Source organism: Lynx canadensis, chromosome C1, assembly GCF_007474595.2.
Source record: "Lynx canadensis isolate LIC74 chromosome C1, mLynCan4.pri.v2, whole genome shotgun sequence".
NCBI lineage: Eukaryota > Metazoa > Chordata > Mammalia > Carnivora > Felidae > Lynx > Lynx canadensis.
This window is the reverse complement of record NC_044310.1, coordinates 26471240-26486440: the sequence shown is the minus strand read 5'-3', so window position 1 is coordinate 26486440 and position 15201 is coordinate 26471240. Positions and strand designations below refer to the sequence as shown.

Genomic DNA, 15201 nt, shown 5'->3' with positions numbered 1-15201 from the left:
GGGGTAGGGACAATGGCTTTTGGGAGCCCATAGGAATGAAAGTTGTCTGTGTACATTAGTCCATTTCATCTTTACTACACAATGGTAATTTCTGCCCTGACACTGACTAGCTGGGAACCTCAAGCAAGTTGGCACCCTTAGGTCTTTTCCTCTTGTGTCTGAAAGCACAGTGATGCAATCTATATTGTGTGTGTGTGTGTATGTGTGTATGACACACACTGGTACATCTAAAAGTAGTATATGTAAATAGACGTAAAAAATGGAGTAGTATATTAGGGCACCTGGGTGGCTTAGTCGGTTAATGTCCGACTTTGGCCCAGGTCATGATCTCGTGGTTTGTGAGTTCAAACCCCATGTCAGGCTCTGTGCTAACAGCTCAGAGCCTGGAGCCTGCCTCAGAATCTGTGTCTCCCCCTTCTTTGCCCCTCCCGTGCTCATGCTTTGTCTCTGTCTCTCAATAATAAATAAATGTTAAAAAAAATTTTTTTTTAATGCAGTAGTATACATTCACTACATAGAATGTCAAAACAATCAGGAATCCTTTTCTTTGACAGAGGTCCAGCGATAACATACTTTCAGTTTCTGTGTTGGGTAATTTGGCTGCTTTGCAATGACCTCAAAGACTGATGTTCTTTCAACTTTCTGCTCTGCTGCTTTCAATTTATTGGCTCCTGCCCTCAGCATTGCAAAATAGTTGCAGCAGCTCCAGACGGCACATTTGCACATAACATCCAAAGGTGAAAAGGGAGAGGAAAGCTCTCTTGGAAGACCTCCAGATTTCCCCTCACATCCCGTTGGCCAGAATTAGTCCCATCTCTATACCTAGACCACCCATTCTTAAGGAGAAAGGAGTTCCTATGATGGACTTAGACTAGTTAAGATTTACCCACCCTGGTCAGCAAAGAAAGGGAAGAGGTGGGTAATGGTACCTACCACTTACTAGCTTCTTTGCAAAATATGGGTAATAATGGTAAATACTTCATAGAGTTGCTGTGAGGATTTAGTGAGAAAGTGCTTACAGTAGTGCCTGGCACATAATAAGTGCTCAGTAAATGCTATCATTAAATAGCATTTGCTATTAGTTTGTTCTATAGATGGGAAGATGTGGTCAGAAAGCTTAAGTGCCCATGTGTCAGATCTGAGGTTCATTAGGGCCTGATGAACTCCAGAACCCACACTTTGCACTGCACCGGCTGTCAAAGTTGAAAGTGGGCATGCATAGCACCCCTGCTCCCTTCAACAGGGTAGAGGAGATGATCTGCCCAATGTGATTAAATCTGCCTTGTTTCCAGAATTCCCCCTCTGCATGAACATTTTGAAGGCCATAAACATAGGACCTGGAGCCCCTAGGATCCTGGCCTCTTACCATCTCTACTCCTTCCGGGATGCGACAGTCAGCCTGTCTCCAGCCTGGACTTTGAGTAAAACCTCTCACAGCTGGCATTAGACTGAGGGCTCCTGTTTACCACGGCTTGGCCTGTAAGCTGATTAGCAGCTACAGGGCCCCCAGCTCGGCTGTAGGGCCCACCTAGCAGCTGTGGGAAAGGCAGGGTGCTAGAGGAGTGGGTTGGCCAGCTGGTGTGGAGCAGTTGGGATTGACAGCAGCAGGAGTATCTTGAGTTCCAGCAGTGCCTCCTTGGCCCAAGGAGAAGCCAGGCTTCAGGATATGTGCCCCCCTCAAACCGCACCCTGAACCTTGGTCAGGTCAGTACCATGACATTCAGCTGCAAGGCCTTACTTTTGCTTTTCTATCTCCCTCTCTGTGCCCCCTTGCCCTCAAAGATGCTCCCTTCCCTTGCGGCCCTGGCCGCACCCCACAAACCCAGCTTATAGCTGCCACAGGTGGGCCCCAGCCCCTCCAGCTGTTGGCCCATTCTTCACGTGGCGTCCTGGGATTAGTGGGTTGATGGGAGGGTCTGAGATGTGGGGGTGGGAGTGGATTCTGCTCTGTCTCAGCTCCTTAAAGCCAGGCCCCCTAAGGCCCTAGAGATTGCTGCAGCAGCTTTAACAGCAAGAGGTAAGAGAGGAACGACCTGGAGGGATGGCAGGGAGAGGTTCCGGGTGGGGCAGTTGGGGGCTAGAGCCAACAGTGGACAGAGTGGAGAGGGAGGGGAGAAGACATTCCACTCAGGGTCCCAGAAAGGATTGCAGCCTGAGGGGTGCAGAGGCAGAAATACAAATTTTGGTATTGGAGGAACTGAGTTTTGGGACACCCTAGGGGGGTGACTGTGCCAAAAATAGGAACAGGACATGGGCTTCTGCACTTACCCCCCTGGGGAGAGAAGAGGAATACGCCCAGATGTCTCTGTGTTGTTTTGTTTGCTTGGGGTGCCTGTGTGGGTGGTATACACATTCATCTGTGTGCTGCCTGGAGGGAAAGGAGCTAATGGTTCTGGCGTGTCTCCCCAGTGTCAGCCACAGCGCTCAGAGTTTTACTTATGTTTTCTCATAGTTCTCCCAACAACACTGTGAGGTAGGTATCTTAATCTCCGTTTTACAGCAGAGAAAGATTGCCTCAGTGAAGCGGAGTAATTTGCCCAAGGTCACATGGCAAATAAATGTGTGTATCTAGAACCTGCCTGATTCCTGGGCCTGTGCTCTGTTTTGCTTTGCTGGCCAAAATTTTGAAGCAGACCCAGGACTTCTTTGTGGTCAAAAGGTGAGGGGAAGGAACCAGGCTGGAAAGCCTGAGAGTTTTGAACCATTTTTCAGCCCTGCCCCCCTGGCTACAGGCAAGCAGGGAGTGGACCTTCATTAAGGCAAGTCCAAGGTCACTATGCATGGGACTGTCCTCAGGGTCACTGCATCATAAGCCTGTTCGTCCATAGTATGTGGAGGAGGGAGGACTGTGCTTTTTATGGGAAGGTCTCTATATTCTGGTTTCTCCAGAACTCCCTGTTGGCTCAGCCTTGCTCGGGCTTAAGCACGTGCCGGTGCCTCCACATATCTGAACCATACTCCATCTGTGAGGGGCGGCACTTCCACCCTCTCAGTCACCGAGGTTGGAAATTTCCAAGCTATCTGAGACTCCTGTGTCTTCCTCATTTCCTGCAGCTTGTCAGCAAGCCCGTTGTACTTCAAGGGACTCTGGAGTCCACCCCCTGTTCTCCATCCTCAGGGGTGCTGGCTCAGCTCAGTCCTCATCCTCTCCCACACGAACTTCCCTGCTCCTTAGTGTCCCCTCCCAGCAGGGACAGAGTTAGAGGAAGACGGGGTAGGGGGGGAGGTGTTACGGAGGCCTTCTGTGGCTAGCCTCCACAGTGACCTCTCTTCCTCTCCCTGGTGCAAGGTCCGAGATGAACGGCAGTGTTGGGGACCCGGGTGTCGGCGGCTGCAGCCCCTGGGACGACCCTGCTCGCTTCATCGTGGTGCCCACTGCCTACGCCCTGGCGCTGGGCCTGGGGCTGCCGGCCAACGTGGCCGCCCTGGCGGTGTTTGTCCGCAGCGGCAGGCGCCTGGGCCAGGCCCTGCGGCTCTACCTTCTCAACCTGGCCCTGGCCGACGTGCTCTTCACGCTCACGCTGCCGCTGTGGCTCACCTACTACCTGGGCCCGGCCCACTGGCCCTTCCCGGAGGCCGCCTGCCGCGCGGCCGGCGCGGCCTACTACGTGGCCACCTACGCGGCCGTGGCCTTCGCTGCGCTCATCAGCGTGTGCCGCTGCGGCTCGGTGCGCGGGCCCCGGCCCAGGGCGGCCGGACGCCTCGCGCTGCGCCGCCGGGGCCCCGCGCGCGCCGCCTGCGCCGCCGCCTGGCTGGCCGGCCTGGCCTGCGCCGCGCCCTCGTTGGCCGCGCCGCACGCGCTGCGCCCGGGTCCGGGCGGTGCCGCTCGCTGCCTGGAGCACGGCTGGGCGCGCGCCGGCCTGGCCTACGCCACCGTGGCCTTCTTCGCCGCCGCCTTCCTGCTGGTGCTCGCGGCCTACGTGAGCCTGGCGCGGGCGCTCGCGGCCCCCTCGGGCCCCGGCCCGGCCCCCGCCGGCCCGCACCGGCGCGCGGCCAGGACCATGGTGCTGGGGCTCCTGCTGGTCTTCGCCCTCTGCCTGGCGCCCTACCACCTGCTGCTGGCTCCCTGGGTGGCCGGGCGGGAGGGAGCCGCGGGCAGCGACGGCGGCGGGTGCCGCGCCGCCTCCACGCTCGACGTCCTGCACACCCTCAGCCTGGCGCTGCTGAGCCTCAACAGCTGCCTGGATCCGCTCATCTACTGCTTCTCGGTGCGCCGCTTCCGCCAGGACTGCTGGACGCTGGGCTGCCGCCTTGGGGTGAGGGCGTCCGGTGCACACGCGGCCTCCCTGGCCTCCTCCTCCTGAGGCCCGGGCCTCCCCCGCCTGCGTCACCACTGCCACCCTGCGCGTGGCGCACCGGGTGAAGGAAGCCCTCGGAAGGACTCGATTCCCATTGGCCGCCTCGCTGTAGAGTGCGGGGCTCGCTGGTTACAAGGGGGAATGAACAGGCTTTGTTGCCTGAATGTTCTCTAGACGTTGCAGTGTTTTGGATTATGCCGTGATCTGGCTCCCGTGTCCGTCTCAGCATCCTGTTATCCCCATCTCATCCTCTACCGCCTCCGCCCCTCTCCGTGGGTTCACTCACCATCTCAGTCCCTGGAACAGACCAATTTCCTTCCCTTCGAGGCCTTTGCGCCTGGCTTGGCCAGGAATGATATCCCTCTCTCTCCTTCACTAAGTTAATTCCTCTTCATCCTCACCTCTTTAAAAGTTAACTCTTTATAGAGAAGCCCTTCTTGACCAGCAACGTGTGCGCGCACACATACGCACACACACACACACACACTCACACAATTGTGTTAAATCTGATTGTCCCTTTATAGCTATTTTCACAATTGTAATCAAGCAATTAATTAGGAAATTCATCTTTTCTTTTCTCTTGCCAGAATGTATTTACGTTGATCCATAGGAAGGTGCCATTTTTGTAGATCCAAAAAGGTTGAATATTGGCAATTGTATTTTCATCCAATTCAACTTAATAAATTCTGTGTTTACCTTATTCATTGCTGTATCCCCTGTGCTTGCTACTGTGTCTTGAACACAGTAAGACCTCAGTATATAAGATGAACGAATGAACCCTGGGTATTCTTAACTTAAAATGCTCAGACATTCCAGATAGGTAGATTTTCCTCAAGTTTTTCTGGGATTCTCCAAGCTCATATTACCCAGGTTTATTCTTGACTCAGTCTTGATGATTGCTTCCTTTTGCTGTTGCTGGATACCTGCAATTCTGCCATCACCTCCACTGTGCCAAGACTCCTGTGCCAAGACTTGGTGGTAACCAAGCTGGAGATCTATCCTGCTATTAGCTGGGATGGGGATCTGCCAGAATTACTGCCTTCTGCTTCAGCTGAGCTGGGACTCTGTCACTGGGTGCAAATCCCTGCCAATGTCACTGGCCACCAGTGCTTTCCCTTTATATGCCTTGATGACTCAGAAATTGGCTTCAGTTGGGGAAGAGAGCCACTCCCTCTCTTCAGCCATGTTGCAGGAGGCCCCACGGCAAGAGTGCTTGGGTCTCAAGGAGTTAGAACTTAGGAGTGAGAGCAGTATGTTCATGTTGCCCAGTCAGCTGGGTCAGGAAGGGTCCCCCAGTCAGCCACCAGGTCTTACTGACCTTCAGGTCTTACTTCTGAATTTGCTTTCTAATGATGACATTTGATAAGTTACCTTTCATTGGTCCCTTTTTCCTTCTTTTTTCTTTTAAATTTTATTTTAGTTTTCAATATTCATTTATTTTGAGAAAGAGAGCGAGCACACGTGCGGGGGATGGGCAGAGAGAGAGGGAGAGAGAGAATCCCAAGCAGGCTCCATGCTGTCAGCGCAGAGCCTGACACAGGGCCCAGTCTCACGAACGGCGAGATCATGATCTGAGCCGAGATCAAGAATTGGGTGCTTAACCAACTGAGCCACCTGGGAACCCCTCTTTTATATTTTAAAAGTAATACATGTTTGAAAATAAATTCAAAGCAGTAGAGAAAAATGTGAAATAGAAAGTAAAGGTCCCGTAGTGGTAGCCACTGTTCACTTTTTCTTGTGTGTATCTTTCTGTATGTTTTCTATTCCAGTACAAATATATGTATAATTAATAGTCTTTAAAAACCCACAAATAGGATAAGATTACAAGGCTCTCCTGCAATTTCTTTTCTCATTTAATAATCTTGTACATCTCTTTATATCTTTTCATAACAATTATTTCTTGTACATCTACCTCATTCTTTTTGATAGATGCAGAGTATTTATTTTACTCAATGGGTCCACCATTGATAGGCATTTGTTTTCCTTGTTTACTGTGATAAATGAGGCAAATGAATGTCCTTGTTCACAAATCTTTGCATACTTGTAAAATCTGTAGAATAAATTCCTGGCAATGAAATTGCTTTGTCAAGGAGTACGTGTGTGCACTTAAATTGTTTAATTACATCACCAAATTGCCTTCAAAAATGCTGCACCAATTAGGCACTCAACAGTATGTGATGGTCCCCGTTTTACCACACCCTTACCATGTCTGGGTATTGTCACCTGCCCTTTCTTGAATCTGGACTCTTGTTTGCATTACCACTATGGGCATGGCTATTTTTTGTCTTTTTCCTAGAGGGGTGCTCAGTCTCCTCAGTGTTTATTTGAAACCTGGTGGGGGTGGGAGTGGGAAGGAAAAGTTGTCACCTAAGACCTCACACCAGCCAAATCTTAGCCTATCTTGCTTTTTGGAGGAATTAAACAAAAGCACAAATGAGACCCCAACTGCACACCGGTAGGTCCACAATAATGTTTAGCTCTCTCTCCTTCTTTGGGGATTAGGCTGGTTTATCCCATGCATTGAGGACCAGCATCTCAGGCCAAGGCCCACATCATGAATTTACTTGCTCTGGTGGAATGAATTGCTCAGCCTCGGGGCCATGCAAGGCTGGGTCATTGAGAAATGATCTGGTGTCCACATTAGGGCCAGCTGAGTCTCCTAAGGCTGAATTTATTTCTGTCCAGATAAAAACATTATTCCCTATGGCCTTGTCCATCCCCATGGTCTTGTACTATCTTGCTTTTAATGTGACTTTTCCTGTAGTAAAGTAGTCAGTTTCCTTTGGGAAATGTCTAACTTAGTCTTCTGTGTCTGACCTGGGGAAAAATAACTTGAGATTTGATTGCCTCTGGGAGGTCAGACCTGGTGGAAATAAAGCCTCTGTCTAGAGTTACAGTGTGTGAGAATCACCTTCTTTCCTCCCTGTTGACTCAAGAGACTGGAACCTGGGGTGCGGACCAGGAGGCAAAGAGCTCAAGGGGTGAGAGAGAACAGTCTGCTTTGTACTGTCAGTCCTTCTGGATTCTTGATCCCCTTACTTATTCCAAACCTCAAGAATTTGACCCAAGACCCTCCCTCAACCCAGGATGGAGAAGAAGGGAGCCCAGGTTGGTCCTTGATTAGATGTCAGACAACCCCTTTCTTCAGGATCCAGGGAAAACTCATCTGCCAACTGTTTTCAGCAGCTATCAGTTAGTATGCCCTAGACTCCCCCTACATCTTGCAGGACCAGGAAGCTCAATCCCTGGCCCTACCCACCTAGGCCATTTGGCTGTGGGGGTCCAAATGTGGTGCCAAGAAGCTGCTCCTGACACAGAATCAAAGTCCCCTTCTGTATTAGACCCCACTCCCTCTCCCAACTTACTCGCAGTCCAGATCTCTGTACCCAGCCCATCCCCACTCCTGCCCATGACCGGGGCTGGTCCAGGTCCTGGGCTCTGCACACACCTGCCTACCTGCCTCTAGCCCAGGTACCACCTGCCCTTTTGGCTTCTGTAGGGAAGCCTGTCAGATTTTACCTTAATTTCTCTCTCTGTCTTCAGTCCTCAAGGTGCTCTCTCTGAAACTGATTCTTTGCCCTGACATCTATTTCCCTTTCCTCTAGCCCTAGGAGGATGGTGTTTATCCCCCTGTGGCTGCAGCTATCCCTTGCTGATCCTGAAATCACCTCCTTGGACTATATTCTGGCCTCAAGAACTACAACCTCCTTCCCAGAACAATCACCTCTAGGGCTCTCCCAGGCCTGCCTTTCCTGCTGTTGGTGCGTCACATGTCCACCACCGAGGCTAATCCAGACATATTGACATAAAATCATGCTTCCTCACCCCTAATTCCCAGCGAGCGCTAGTCTAGTTCTGAAATGTACTTGTGATCGGACCGCTGGGTTCACAGTGACCCTGAGCGTTTGTGGAGTGCTGGGAAAAATTACAAACAGAGGCCTACGTACTATGTGTCTAAATATTTAAAAGTTAGAAGTTAGGGGTGCCTGGGTGGCTCAGTCGGTTAAGCGTCCGACTTCAACTCAGGTCACGATCTCTCAGTCCGTGAGTTCGAGCCCCGCGTCGGGCTCTGGGCTGATGGCTCAGAGCGTGGAGCCTGCTTCCGATTCTGTGTCTCCCTCTCTCTCTGCCCCTCCCCTGTTCATGCTCTGTCTCTCTCTGTCTCAAAAATAAACGTTAAAAAAATAAAGTTAGAAGTTAACACACTGGTAAACATGTTCCATCCTCCTACTTTGACAACTATACCTTCATAATGACAGGGCAGAAAAATAGGTGCAAAGCTGTGGTTTTAAGGACCGAAAGTCAGCACATTATCAAAAATGATTGAATTAAATTGTCACAGAAAATATAAAATATTTTAAAGTTCTTTCAGCGTTTAGGATCAACAACTTTATAGTGTTCATCATATTGGTACAGGTTTTGGTAATTGTTTCTTAAAATAATTTTGTGTACTTTCCCTACTTTTCTAGGATTCCAATTACAGGTAAATTTAACCACTTGAAATTGAGTCTGTTTATTTTTCCCAGTCTCTTTTTTCCCCTCTCTGTTCTCCATTTTGAATAGTTTTTACTGTGTGTCTTCAGCTTCACTGATGTTTCTTCTCCAGTGTCTAATTTGCTATCCAGTGACTTTTTCACATTATATTTTTCATGTCTAGAAATTCCGCCTAGTTATCGTAAAATCTTGTATTTCTCCTCTCATCATGTTCATATCTTCCTTCAAATTACTTCAAATTTAGAAAGCTATTCAGCAGAATATACTAACGCTAAACAAACGTGTTTCATGACTGTACGACTCAGCTCCTTGGGTATATGCCCAAGAGAAATGAATGCCTATGTCCACTAAAAAATATGCATGTAGTATATTCATAGCAGCTTTTTTCATTATAGCCCCAAATTAGAAGCAAACCAAATGTTAATCAACAGTAGAATGGTTAATAAATTATGATATAGTCATATCTGGGATACTAAACAGCAATGAAAAAGATTTAACTGCATGCAATAACATGGGTGAATCTTACAATTGTAAAATTGAGCAAAAGATCCAGACACAAAAAGCTACACTCTGTATGATTATATTTTTACATAAAGTACAGGCAAAGCTACTCTATGCCAATAGAATTTCAAAAAACAGTGGTTATCTCTTGGAATGTATTAAGTGGCATCATGCATAAGGGAGCTTTTATGGGATATCAGAAATGTCAATATCTTCATCTGGATAACAATTACATATGTAACAATTCACAGATCTATACAATTAAGATTTGTGCAATTTATTGCATATAAGGTATATCCCAATAAAAACGAAGAAACTCTTATACTTCTAAAAAATGTATAGGAGTAATGATGTGATAACCATTTAAAATTTTAAAAACTTATTTTTAAAATCATTTTTTTTACATTTATTTACTTTTGAGAAACAGAGCGAGACAAAGTGTGAGCGGAGGAGGGACAGAGAGAGAAGGAGACACAGAATCTGAAGCGGGCTCCAGGCTCTGAGCAAGCGGTCAGCACAGAGCCTGATGCGGGGCTCGAACCCACAAAGACCTGGGATCATGACCTGAGCTGAAGTCGGACCCTCAACTGACTGAGCCATCTAGGTGCCCCAAATTTTAAAAACTTCTGTTAAAATTCTAAAAGTTTCATTTAAAAAAATATTTAAAACATTTTTAATTTCAGTATAATTAACATACAGTGTTGAATTAGCGTCAGGTGTACAATATAGTGATTCAACAAATCTGTACATTGTTCAGTGCTTATCATGGTAAGTGTACTATTAATCTCTTTCACTTATTTCACCCATCCCCTCAACCCACCTGCCCTCTGGAGTTTGTTGGTTTGTCTCTTTTTCCTTTGTTCATTTGTTTTGTTTCTTAAATTCCACATATGAGTAAAATCATATGCTACTTGTCTTTCTCTGACCGACTTATTTCACTTAGCACTATACCCTCTAGACCATCTATGTTGTTACAAATGGCAAGATTTTGTTTTTTTCTGTGACTGAGTAATATTCTATTGTATATGCATACCACATCTTCTTTATCCATTCATCTGTCAATAGACACGGGTTGCTTCCAAAATTTGGCTATTGTAAATAATGTTGCAATAAACATGGAGGTTAATATATATTTTTGAATTAGTACTTTTGTACTCTTTGGGTAAAGATCCAGTAGTGGAATTACTTCCCACCAACAGTGCACAAGTGTTCCTTTTTCTCCACATTCTTGCCAACACTTGTTGTTGCTAGTGTTTTTTATTTTAGCCATTCTGACAGGTGTGAGGTGATACCTCGCTGTGGTTTTGATTTGCATTTCCCTGATGATGAGTGATGCTGAGCATATTTTCATGTGTCTGTTGAACATCTATATGCTTTCTTAGAAAAAAATGTCAGTTCATGTCCTCTGCCCATTTTTAAAAATTGGATTATTTGTTTTTCTGCTGTTGATTTGTATAAATTCTTTATATATTTTGGGTACTAATCCCTTATCAGATCTGTCATTTGCAAATATCTTCTCCCGTTTAGTAGGTTGTCTTTTTGTTTGTTTCTTTTGCTGTGCATAAGCTTTTTATTTGTAGATAATTATTTTTTAAACATTTTTTTTTAAATTTTTTTTTTCAACATTTATTTATTTTTGGGACAGAGAGAGACAGAGCATGAATGGGCGAGGGGCAGAGAGAGAGGGAGACACAAAATCGGAAGCAGGCTCCAGGCTCCGAGCCATCAGCCCAGAGCCTGACGCGGGGCTCGAACTCACGGAGCGCGAGATCGTGACCTGGCTGAAGTCGGACGCTTAACCGACTGCGCCACCCAGGCGCCCCAAAACATTTTATTTTTAAGTAATATCTACACCCAACATGAGGCTGGAACTCACAATCCTGAGATCCAGTATCACACGCTCTATTGACTGAGCCAGCCAGTCACCCCTTGTGATAATTATTTTTGACTTCCGTATTTTCTTCTGGTATTTTCCAATATATATAATACTAGCTTGAGGACTCTGAGAAGATGGCAAAAAAGGAGTCACCAGGAATCTGTCTCCCCACAGAGAGGACAATTGCACTGGCAGAATCTCTCTGATGTAACTGTTTTGGAACGCTAGAGTCTTTGAAGGCTTGCAACTTCTGGGGAAAACTTAGGATGGTAAATTATGGCTAATTTTGGTCATTCTTAGCTATTAGTACAATAACACCATCCCCTCCCCCTCAGTCACATAGCAGACAGCTGTGTAAGTATTCCTGGAGCAACTTGCACATAGTACATGGGAGATAGGGTGTGCAACTATGATCCTGTCTTCCAAATATATGGGATCTGTGCTCTGATCACTGATAGTTGCTTCTGATCAAAGAGGTGCAAAGAGAAGTGTGGCCATTGTCGCACCACCCTGATCCCCCCTTGTTGAAAAACACATTTCTGCTGAAGTGATTTGCAGGAGATTTAAAGGGTCAGGGTCTCTTTTTCCTCCTTTATTTTTGCTTTTTCCCTTTTGAGAGACAGATATGTAAGATTAGAACATTGAAAAGCAACTGCATATACAGAGAAAATTAGAAAGTGGCCACACTTGCCCAGGGAAAGGTCCAGAAAGACCAAAGATATTAAGCTTACACCTTATTCTGACCCTCAGCACAGAAATGGTCTAAAATGACCAAACAAACAAAACTCACAGTAAATTAAAAAAAAAAAATAAGATTGAGCAAACCCTAGGGAGAGGGAGAAAATGATTTCCTGAGTTACCATAATTTTAGATTAAAATTTATTGTGTTCAGCAAAAAGTTCCAAAGCATACAAAGAAACAGCAAAGTGGCCCATTCAAAGGAAGGAAAGGGGCGCCTGGGTGGCTCAGTCAGTTAAGCGTCTGACTCTTGATTTCAGCTCAGGTCATGATCTCAGGGTCTGTGAGCTCAAGCCCTACATCCAGCTCTGTGTGCTGACAGCTCAGAGCCTGCTTGGGATTATCTCTCTCCCTCTCTCCCTGCCCCTCCCCTACTCACATACACACTCTCTCTAAATAAATAAACATTTTTTTAAAAAAAGAAGAAAAATAAACCACCAGAAATGATCCCTAAAAAAGACCTAATGGCAGACCTACTAGACAAAGACTTTCAAACAACTGTCTTAAAGGGGCACCTGGGTGGCTCAGTTGGTTAAGCATCTGACTTCAGCTCAGGTCTGATCTCACTGTTTGTGAGTTCAAGCCCTGCATCAGGCTCTGTGCTGACAGCTCAGAGCCTAGAGCCTGCTTCAGATTCTGCAACTCCCTCTCTCTCTGACCCTCCCCCACTCACGCTTTGTCTCTCTCTCTCAAAAATAAATAAACTAAAAAAAAATTAAAACAACTGTCTTAAAGATGTTCAAAGAACTAAAAAAACTGTGTGGAGAAAATAAAGAACATGGTGTATGAACAAATGAAATATCGATAAAGAAATAGAAAACCTAGGGATTCCTGGGTGACTCAGTCAGTTGAGTGTCCAGCTCTTGATTCTGGCCCAGGTCATGATCTCATGGTTCATGGGATAGGGCCCTGTGTTGGGCTCTGTGCTGACAGTGTGGAGCCTGCTTGGGATTCTCTCTCTCTGCCCCTCCCCTACTTGTGCTCTCTCTTTCTCTCTCAAAATAATTAAATAAACATAGAAAAAAAAAAAGAAAGGAGAGATAGAAAACCTAAAAGAAATCTGAAAGAAATTCTGGAAATGAAACGTACACTAACTGAGATGAAAAATTCACTAGAAGGATTTAAAGGAAGATGTGAGCATGCAGGAGAAAGAATCAGCCAACTTGAAGACAGGACAATGGAAAGTATTGAGGCTAAGAAACAGAAAGAAAAAGATGAAAGAAAAGTGAGCAGAATCTCATGGATCTGTGATACAATCAAGTGGACCAACATATGTGTCCTAAGAATCCTAGAAGGAGTAGAGAGAGAGAAAGGGTCAGAGTTTTTGAAGAAATAATGGCTAAAAAATTTGATGAAAGACATTTGATGAAAGACATGAATATAAATGTCCAAGAAGCTCAATGAATCCAAGTAAAATGAATTCAAGGAGACCCACACCAAGGCACATTATAATCAAACATTCAAAAAACCGAGAGTCTTGGGACACTTGGCTGGCTCAGTTGGTACAGCATGCAGCTCTTGATTTTGGGATTGTGAGTTTGAGCCCCATGTTGGGGGTAGCGATTACATAAATAAATAAATAAATAAATAAATAAATCTTAAAAAAAGAGAGTCTTGAAAGCAGCAAGAAATAAGTGAATCATTATATTCAAAGATTGTCAAAAGATTATCAGCATATTTTGCATAAAATTTGGAGGCCAGAAGAGAGTGGCCAATATATTCAAAGTGCTAAAAGAGGGGTACCTGTCTGGCTCAGTTGGAGGAGCAGGTGACTGTTGATCTTGCGGTCATGAGTTCAAGGCCCACCTTGGGTATAGAGATTGCTTAAATGAATAAAAACTTAAAAAATAATCCCAAAGTGCTAAAAGAAAAAAAACTGTCAGTCAAGAATCCTATATTTGCAAAACTGTCCTTCAAAAGTGAGGGAGAAATTAAGACATTCTCAAATAAACAAAAGCTGAGGGTGTTGGTGGCCACTAGACCTGTCCTGAAAGACAGGTAGAGTCCTGCAAGGTGAGAAGAAAAAACACAGTAAACAGTAATTTTTTTAAATGTTTTTATTTATTTTTGAGACAGAGAGAGACAGACCATGAGCAGGGGAGGGGCAGAGAGAGACGGAGACACAGAATCTGAAGCAGGCTCCAGGCTCCGAGCTGTCAGCACAGAGCCTGATGCGGGCCTCGAATTCACACACCGCGAGATCATGACCTGAGCTGAAGTCAGACGCTCAACCGACTGAGCTACCCAGGCGCCCCAGTAAACAGTAATTTAAAGTTGTATGAAGAAATAAAAGATCTCAGTAAATATAAATAGGCAATTATAAGCACTAGTATTATTGTCACAATGGTTTGTAATTGTATTTTTTGTTAGTTTTCTACCTGGTTTAGAACACTAATGCATTTATTTATTTGTTAATTTATTTATTTATTTTTGAGAGAGAGAAAGAGAGACAGAGACAGACAGAACGTGCACTCGTGCACACACAGGGGAGGGGCAGAGGGAGAGGGAGAGAGAAAATCTTAAGTAATCTCTAGGCCCAGCACAGAGCCTGATGCAGGGCTCAATCTCACAAATGGAGACTTAACTGACTGAGCCACCCAGGCACCCCTAAACGCTAATGCATTTAAAGAAAAGACTTATTAATGTAAAGCCTGTATTACTATAACTTTGGTTTGTAACTCCAAACCTTGTTTTTTACATAATTTGGGGTACTAATGCATTTATTACTTTATGTTTTTGGACACTTAATGTTTAAACATGCAATTTTGGGCACCTGGGTGGCTCAGTCAGGTAAGTGTCTGGTTTCAGCTCAGGTCATGATCTCCCAGCTTGTGGGTTCAAGCCCCACGTTGGACTCTGTGCTGACAGCTCAGAGCCTGGAGCCTGCTTTGGATTCTGTTTCTTCCTCTCTCTCTGCCCCTCCCATGCTTGTGCTCTCTCTCTCTCTCTCTTAAAAACAAACAAACATTTAAAAAATCTTTAAAAATGCAATCCTGTGATATCCACAACCAAAAGGGATAGGGACAGCTGTAAAGGAGCAGAGTTTTTGTATGTTATTGAAATTGAGCTGGTATAAATACAAATTAGAGTGTTATAACTTTAGGATGTTAAATGTACTCCCCATGGTAACCACAAAGAAAATAGCTTTAGAATATACACAAAAGGAAATGAAAAAGAAATCTAAATGTTTCACCAACAAAAATCAACTAAACGCAAAAGAAGCTAGTAATGCAGAAAATGAGGGACCAAAAAGGTAGAAGCCATGTAGAAAACAAATAGCACAATGACTTAAAT

General features: G+C 45.5%; 1 protein-coding gene across 1 annotated transcript; it reads left to right on the top strand.

Annotated features, from left to right (window-relative positions):
• Positions 1 to 3296: 3296 nt before the first annotated feature.
• Positions 3297 to 4304, top strand: LOC115519698 (platelet-activating factor receptor-like). The gene has a single exon (XM_030323624.1). It carries the CDS (start codon positions 3297 to 3299, stop codon positions 4302 to 4304), a length of 1008 nt encoding a protein of 335 aa, XP_030179484.1.
• Positions 4305 to 15201: the final 10897 nt, after the last annotated feature.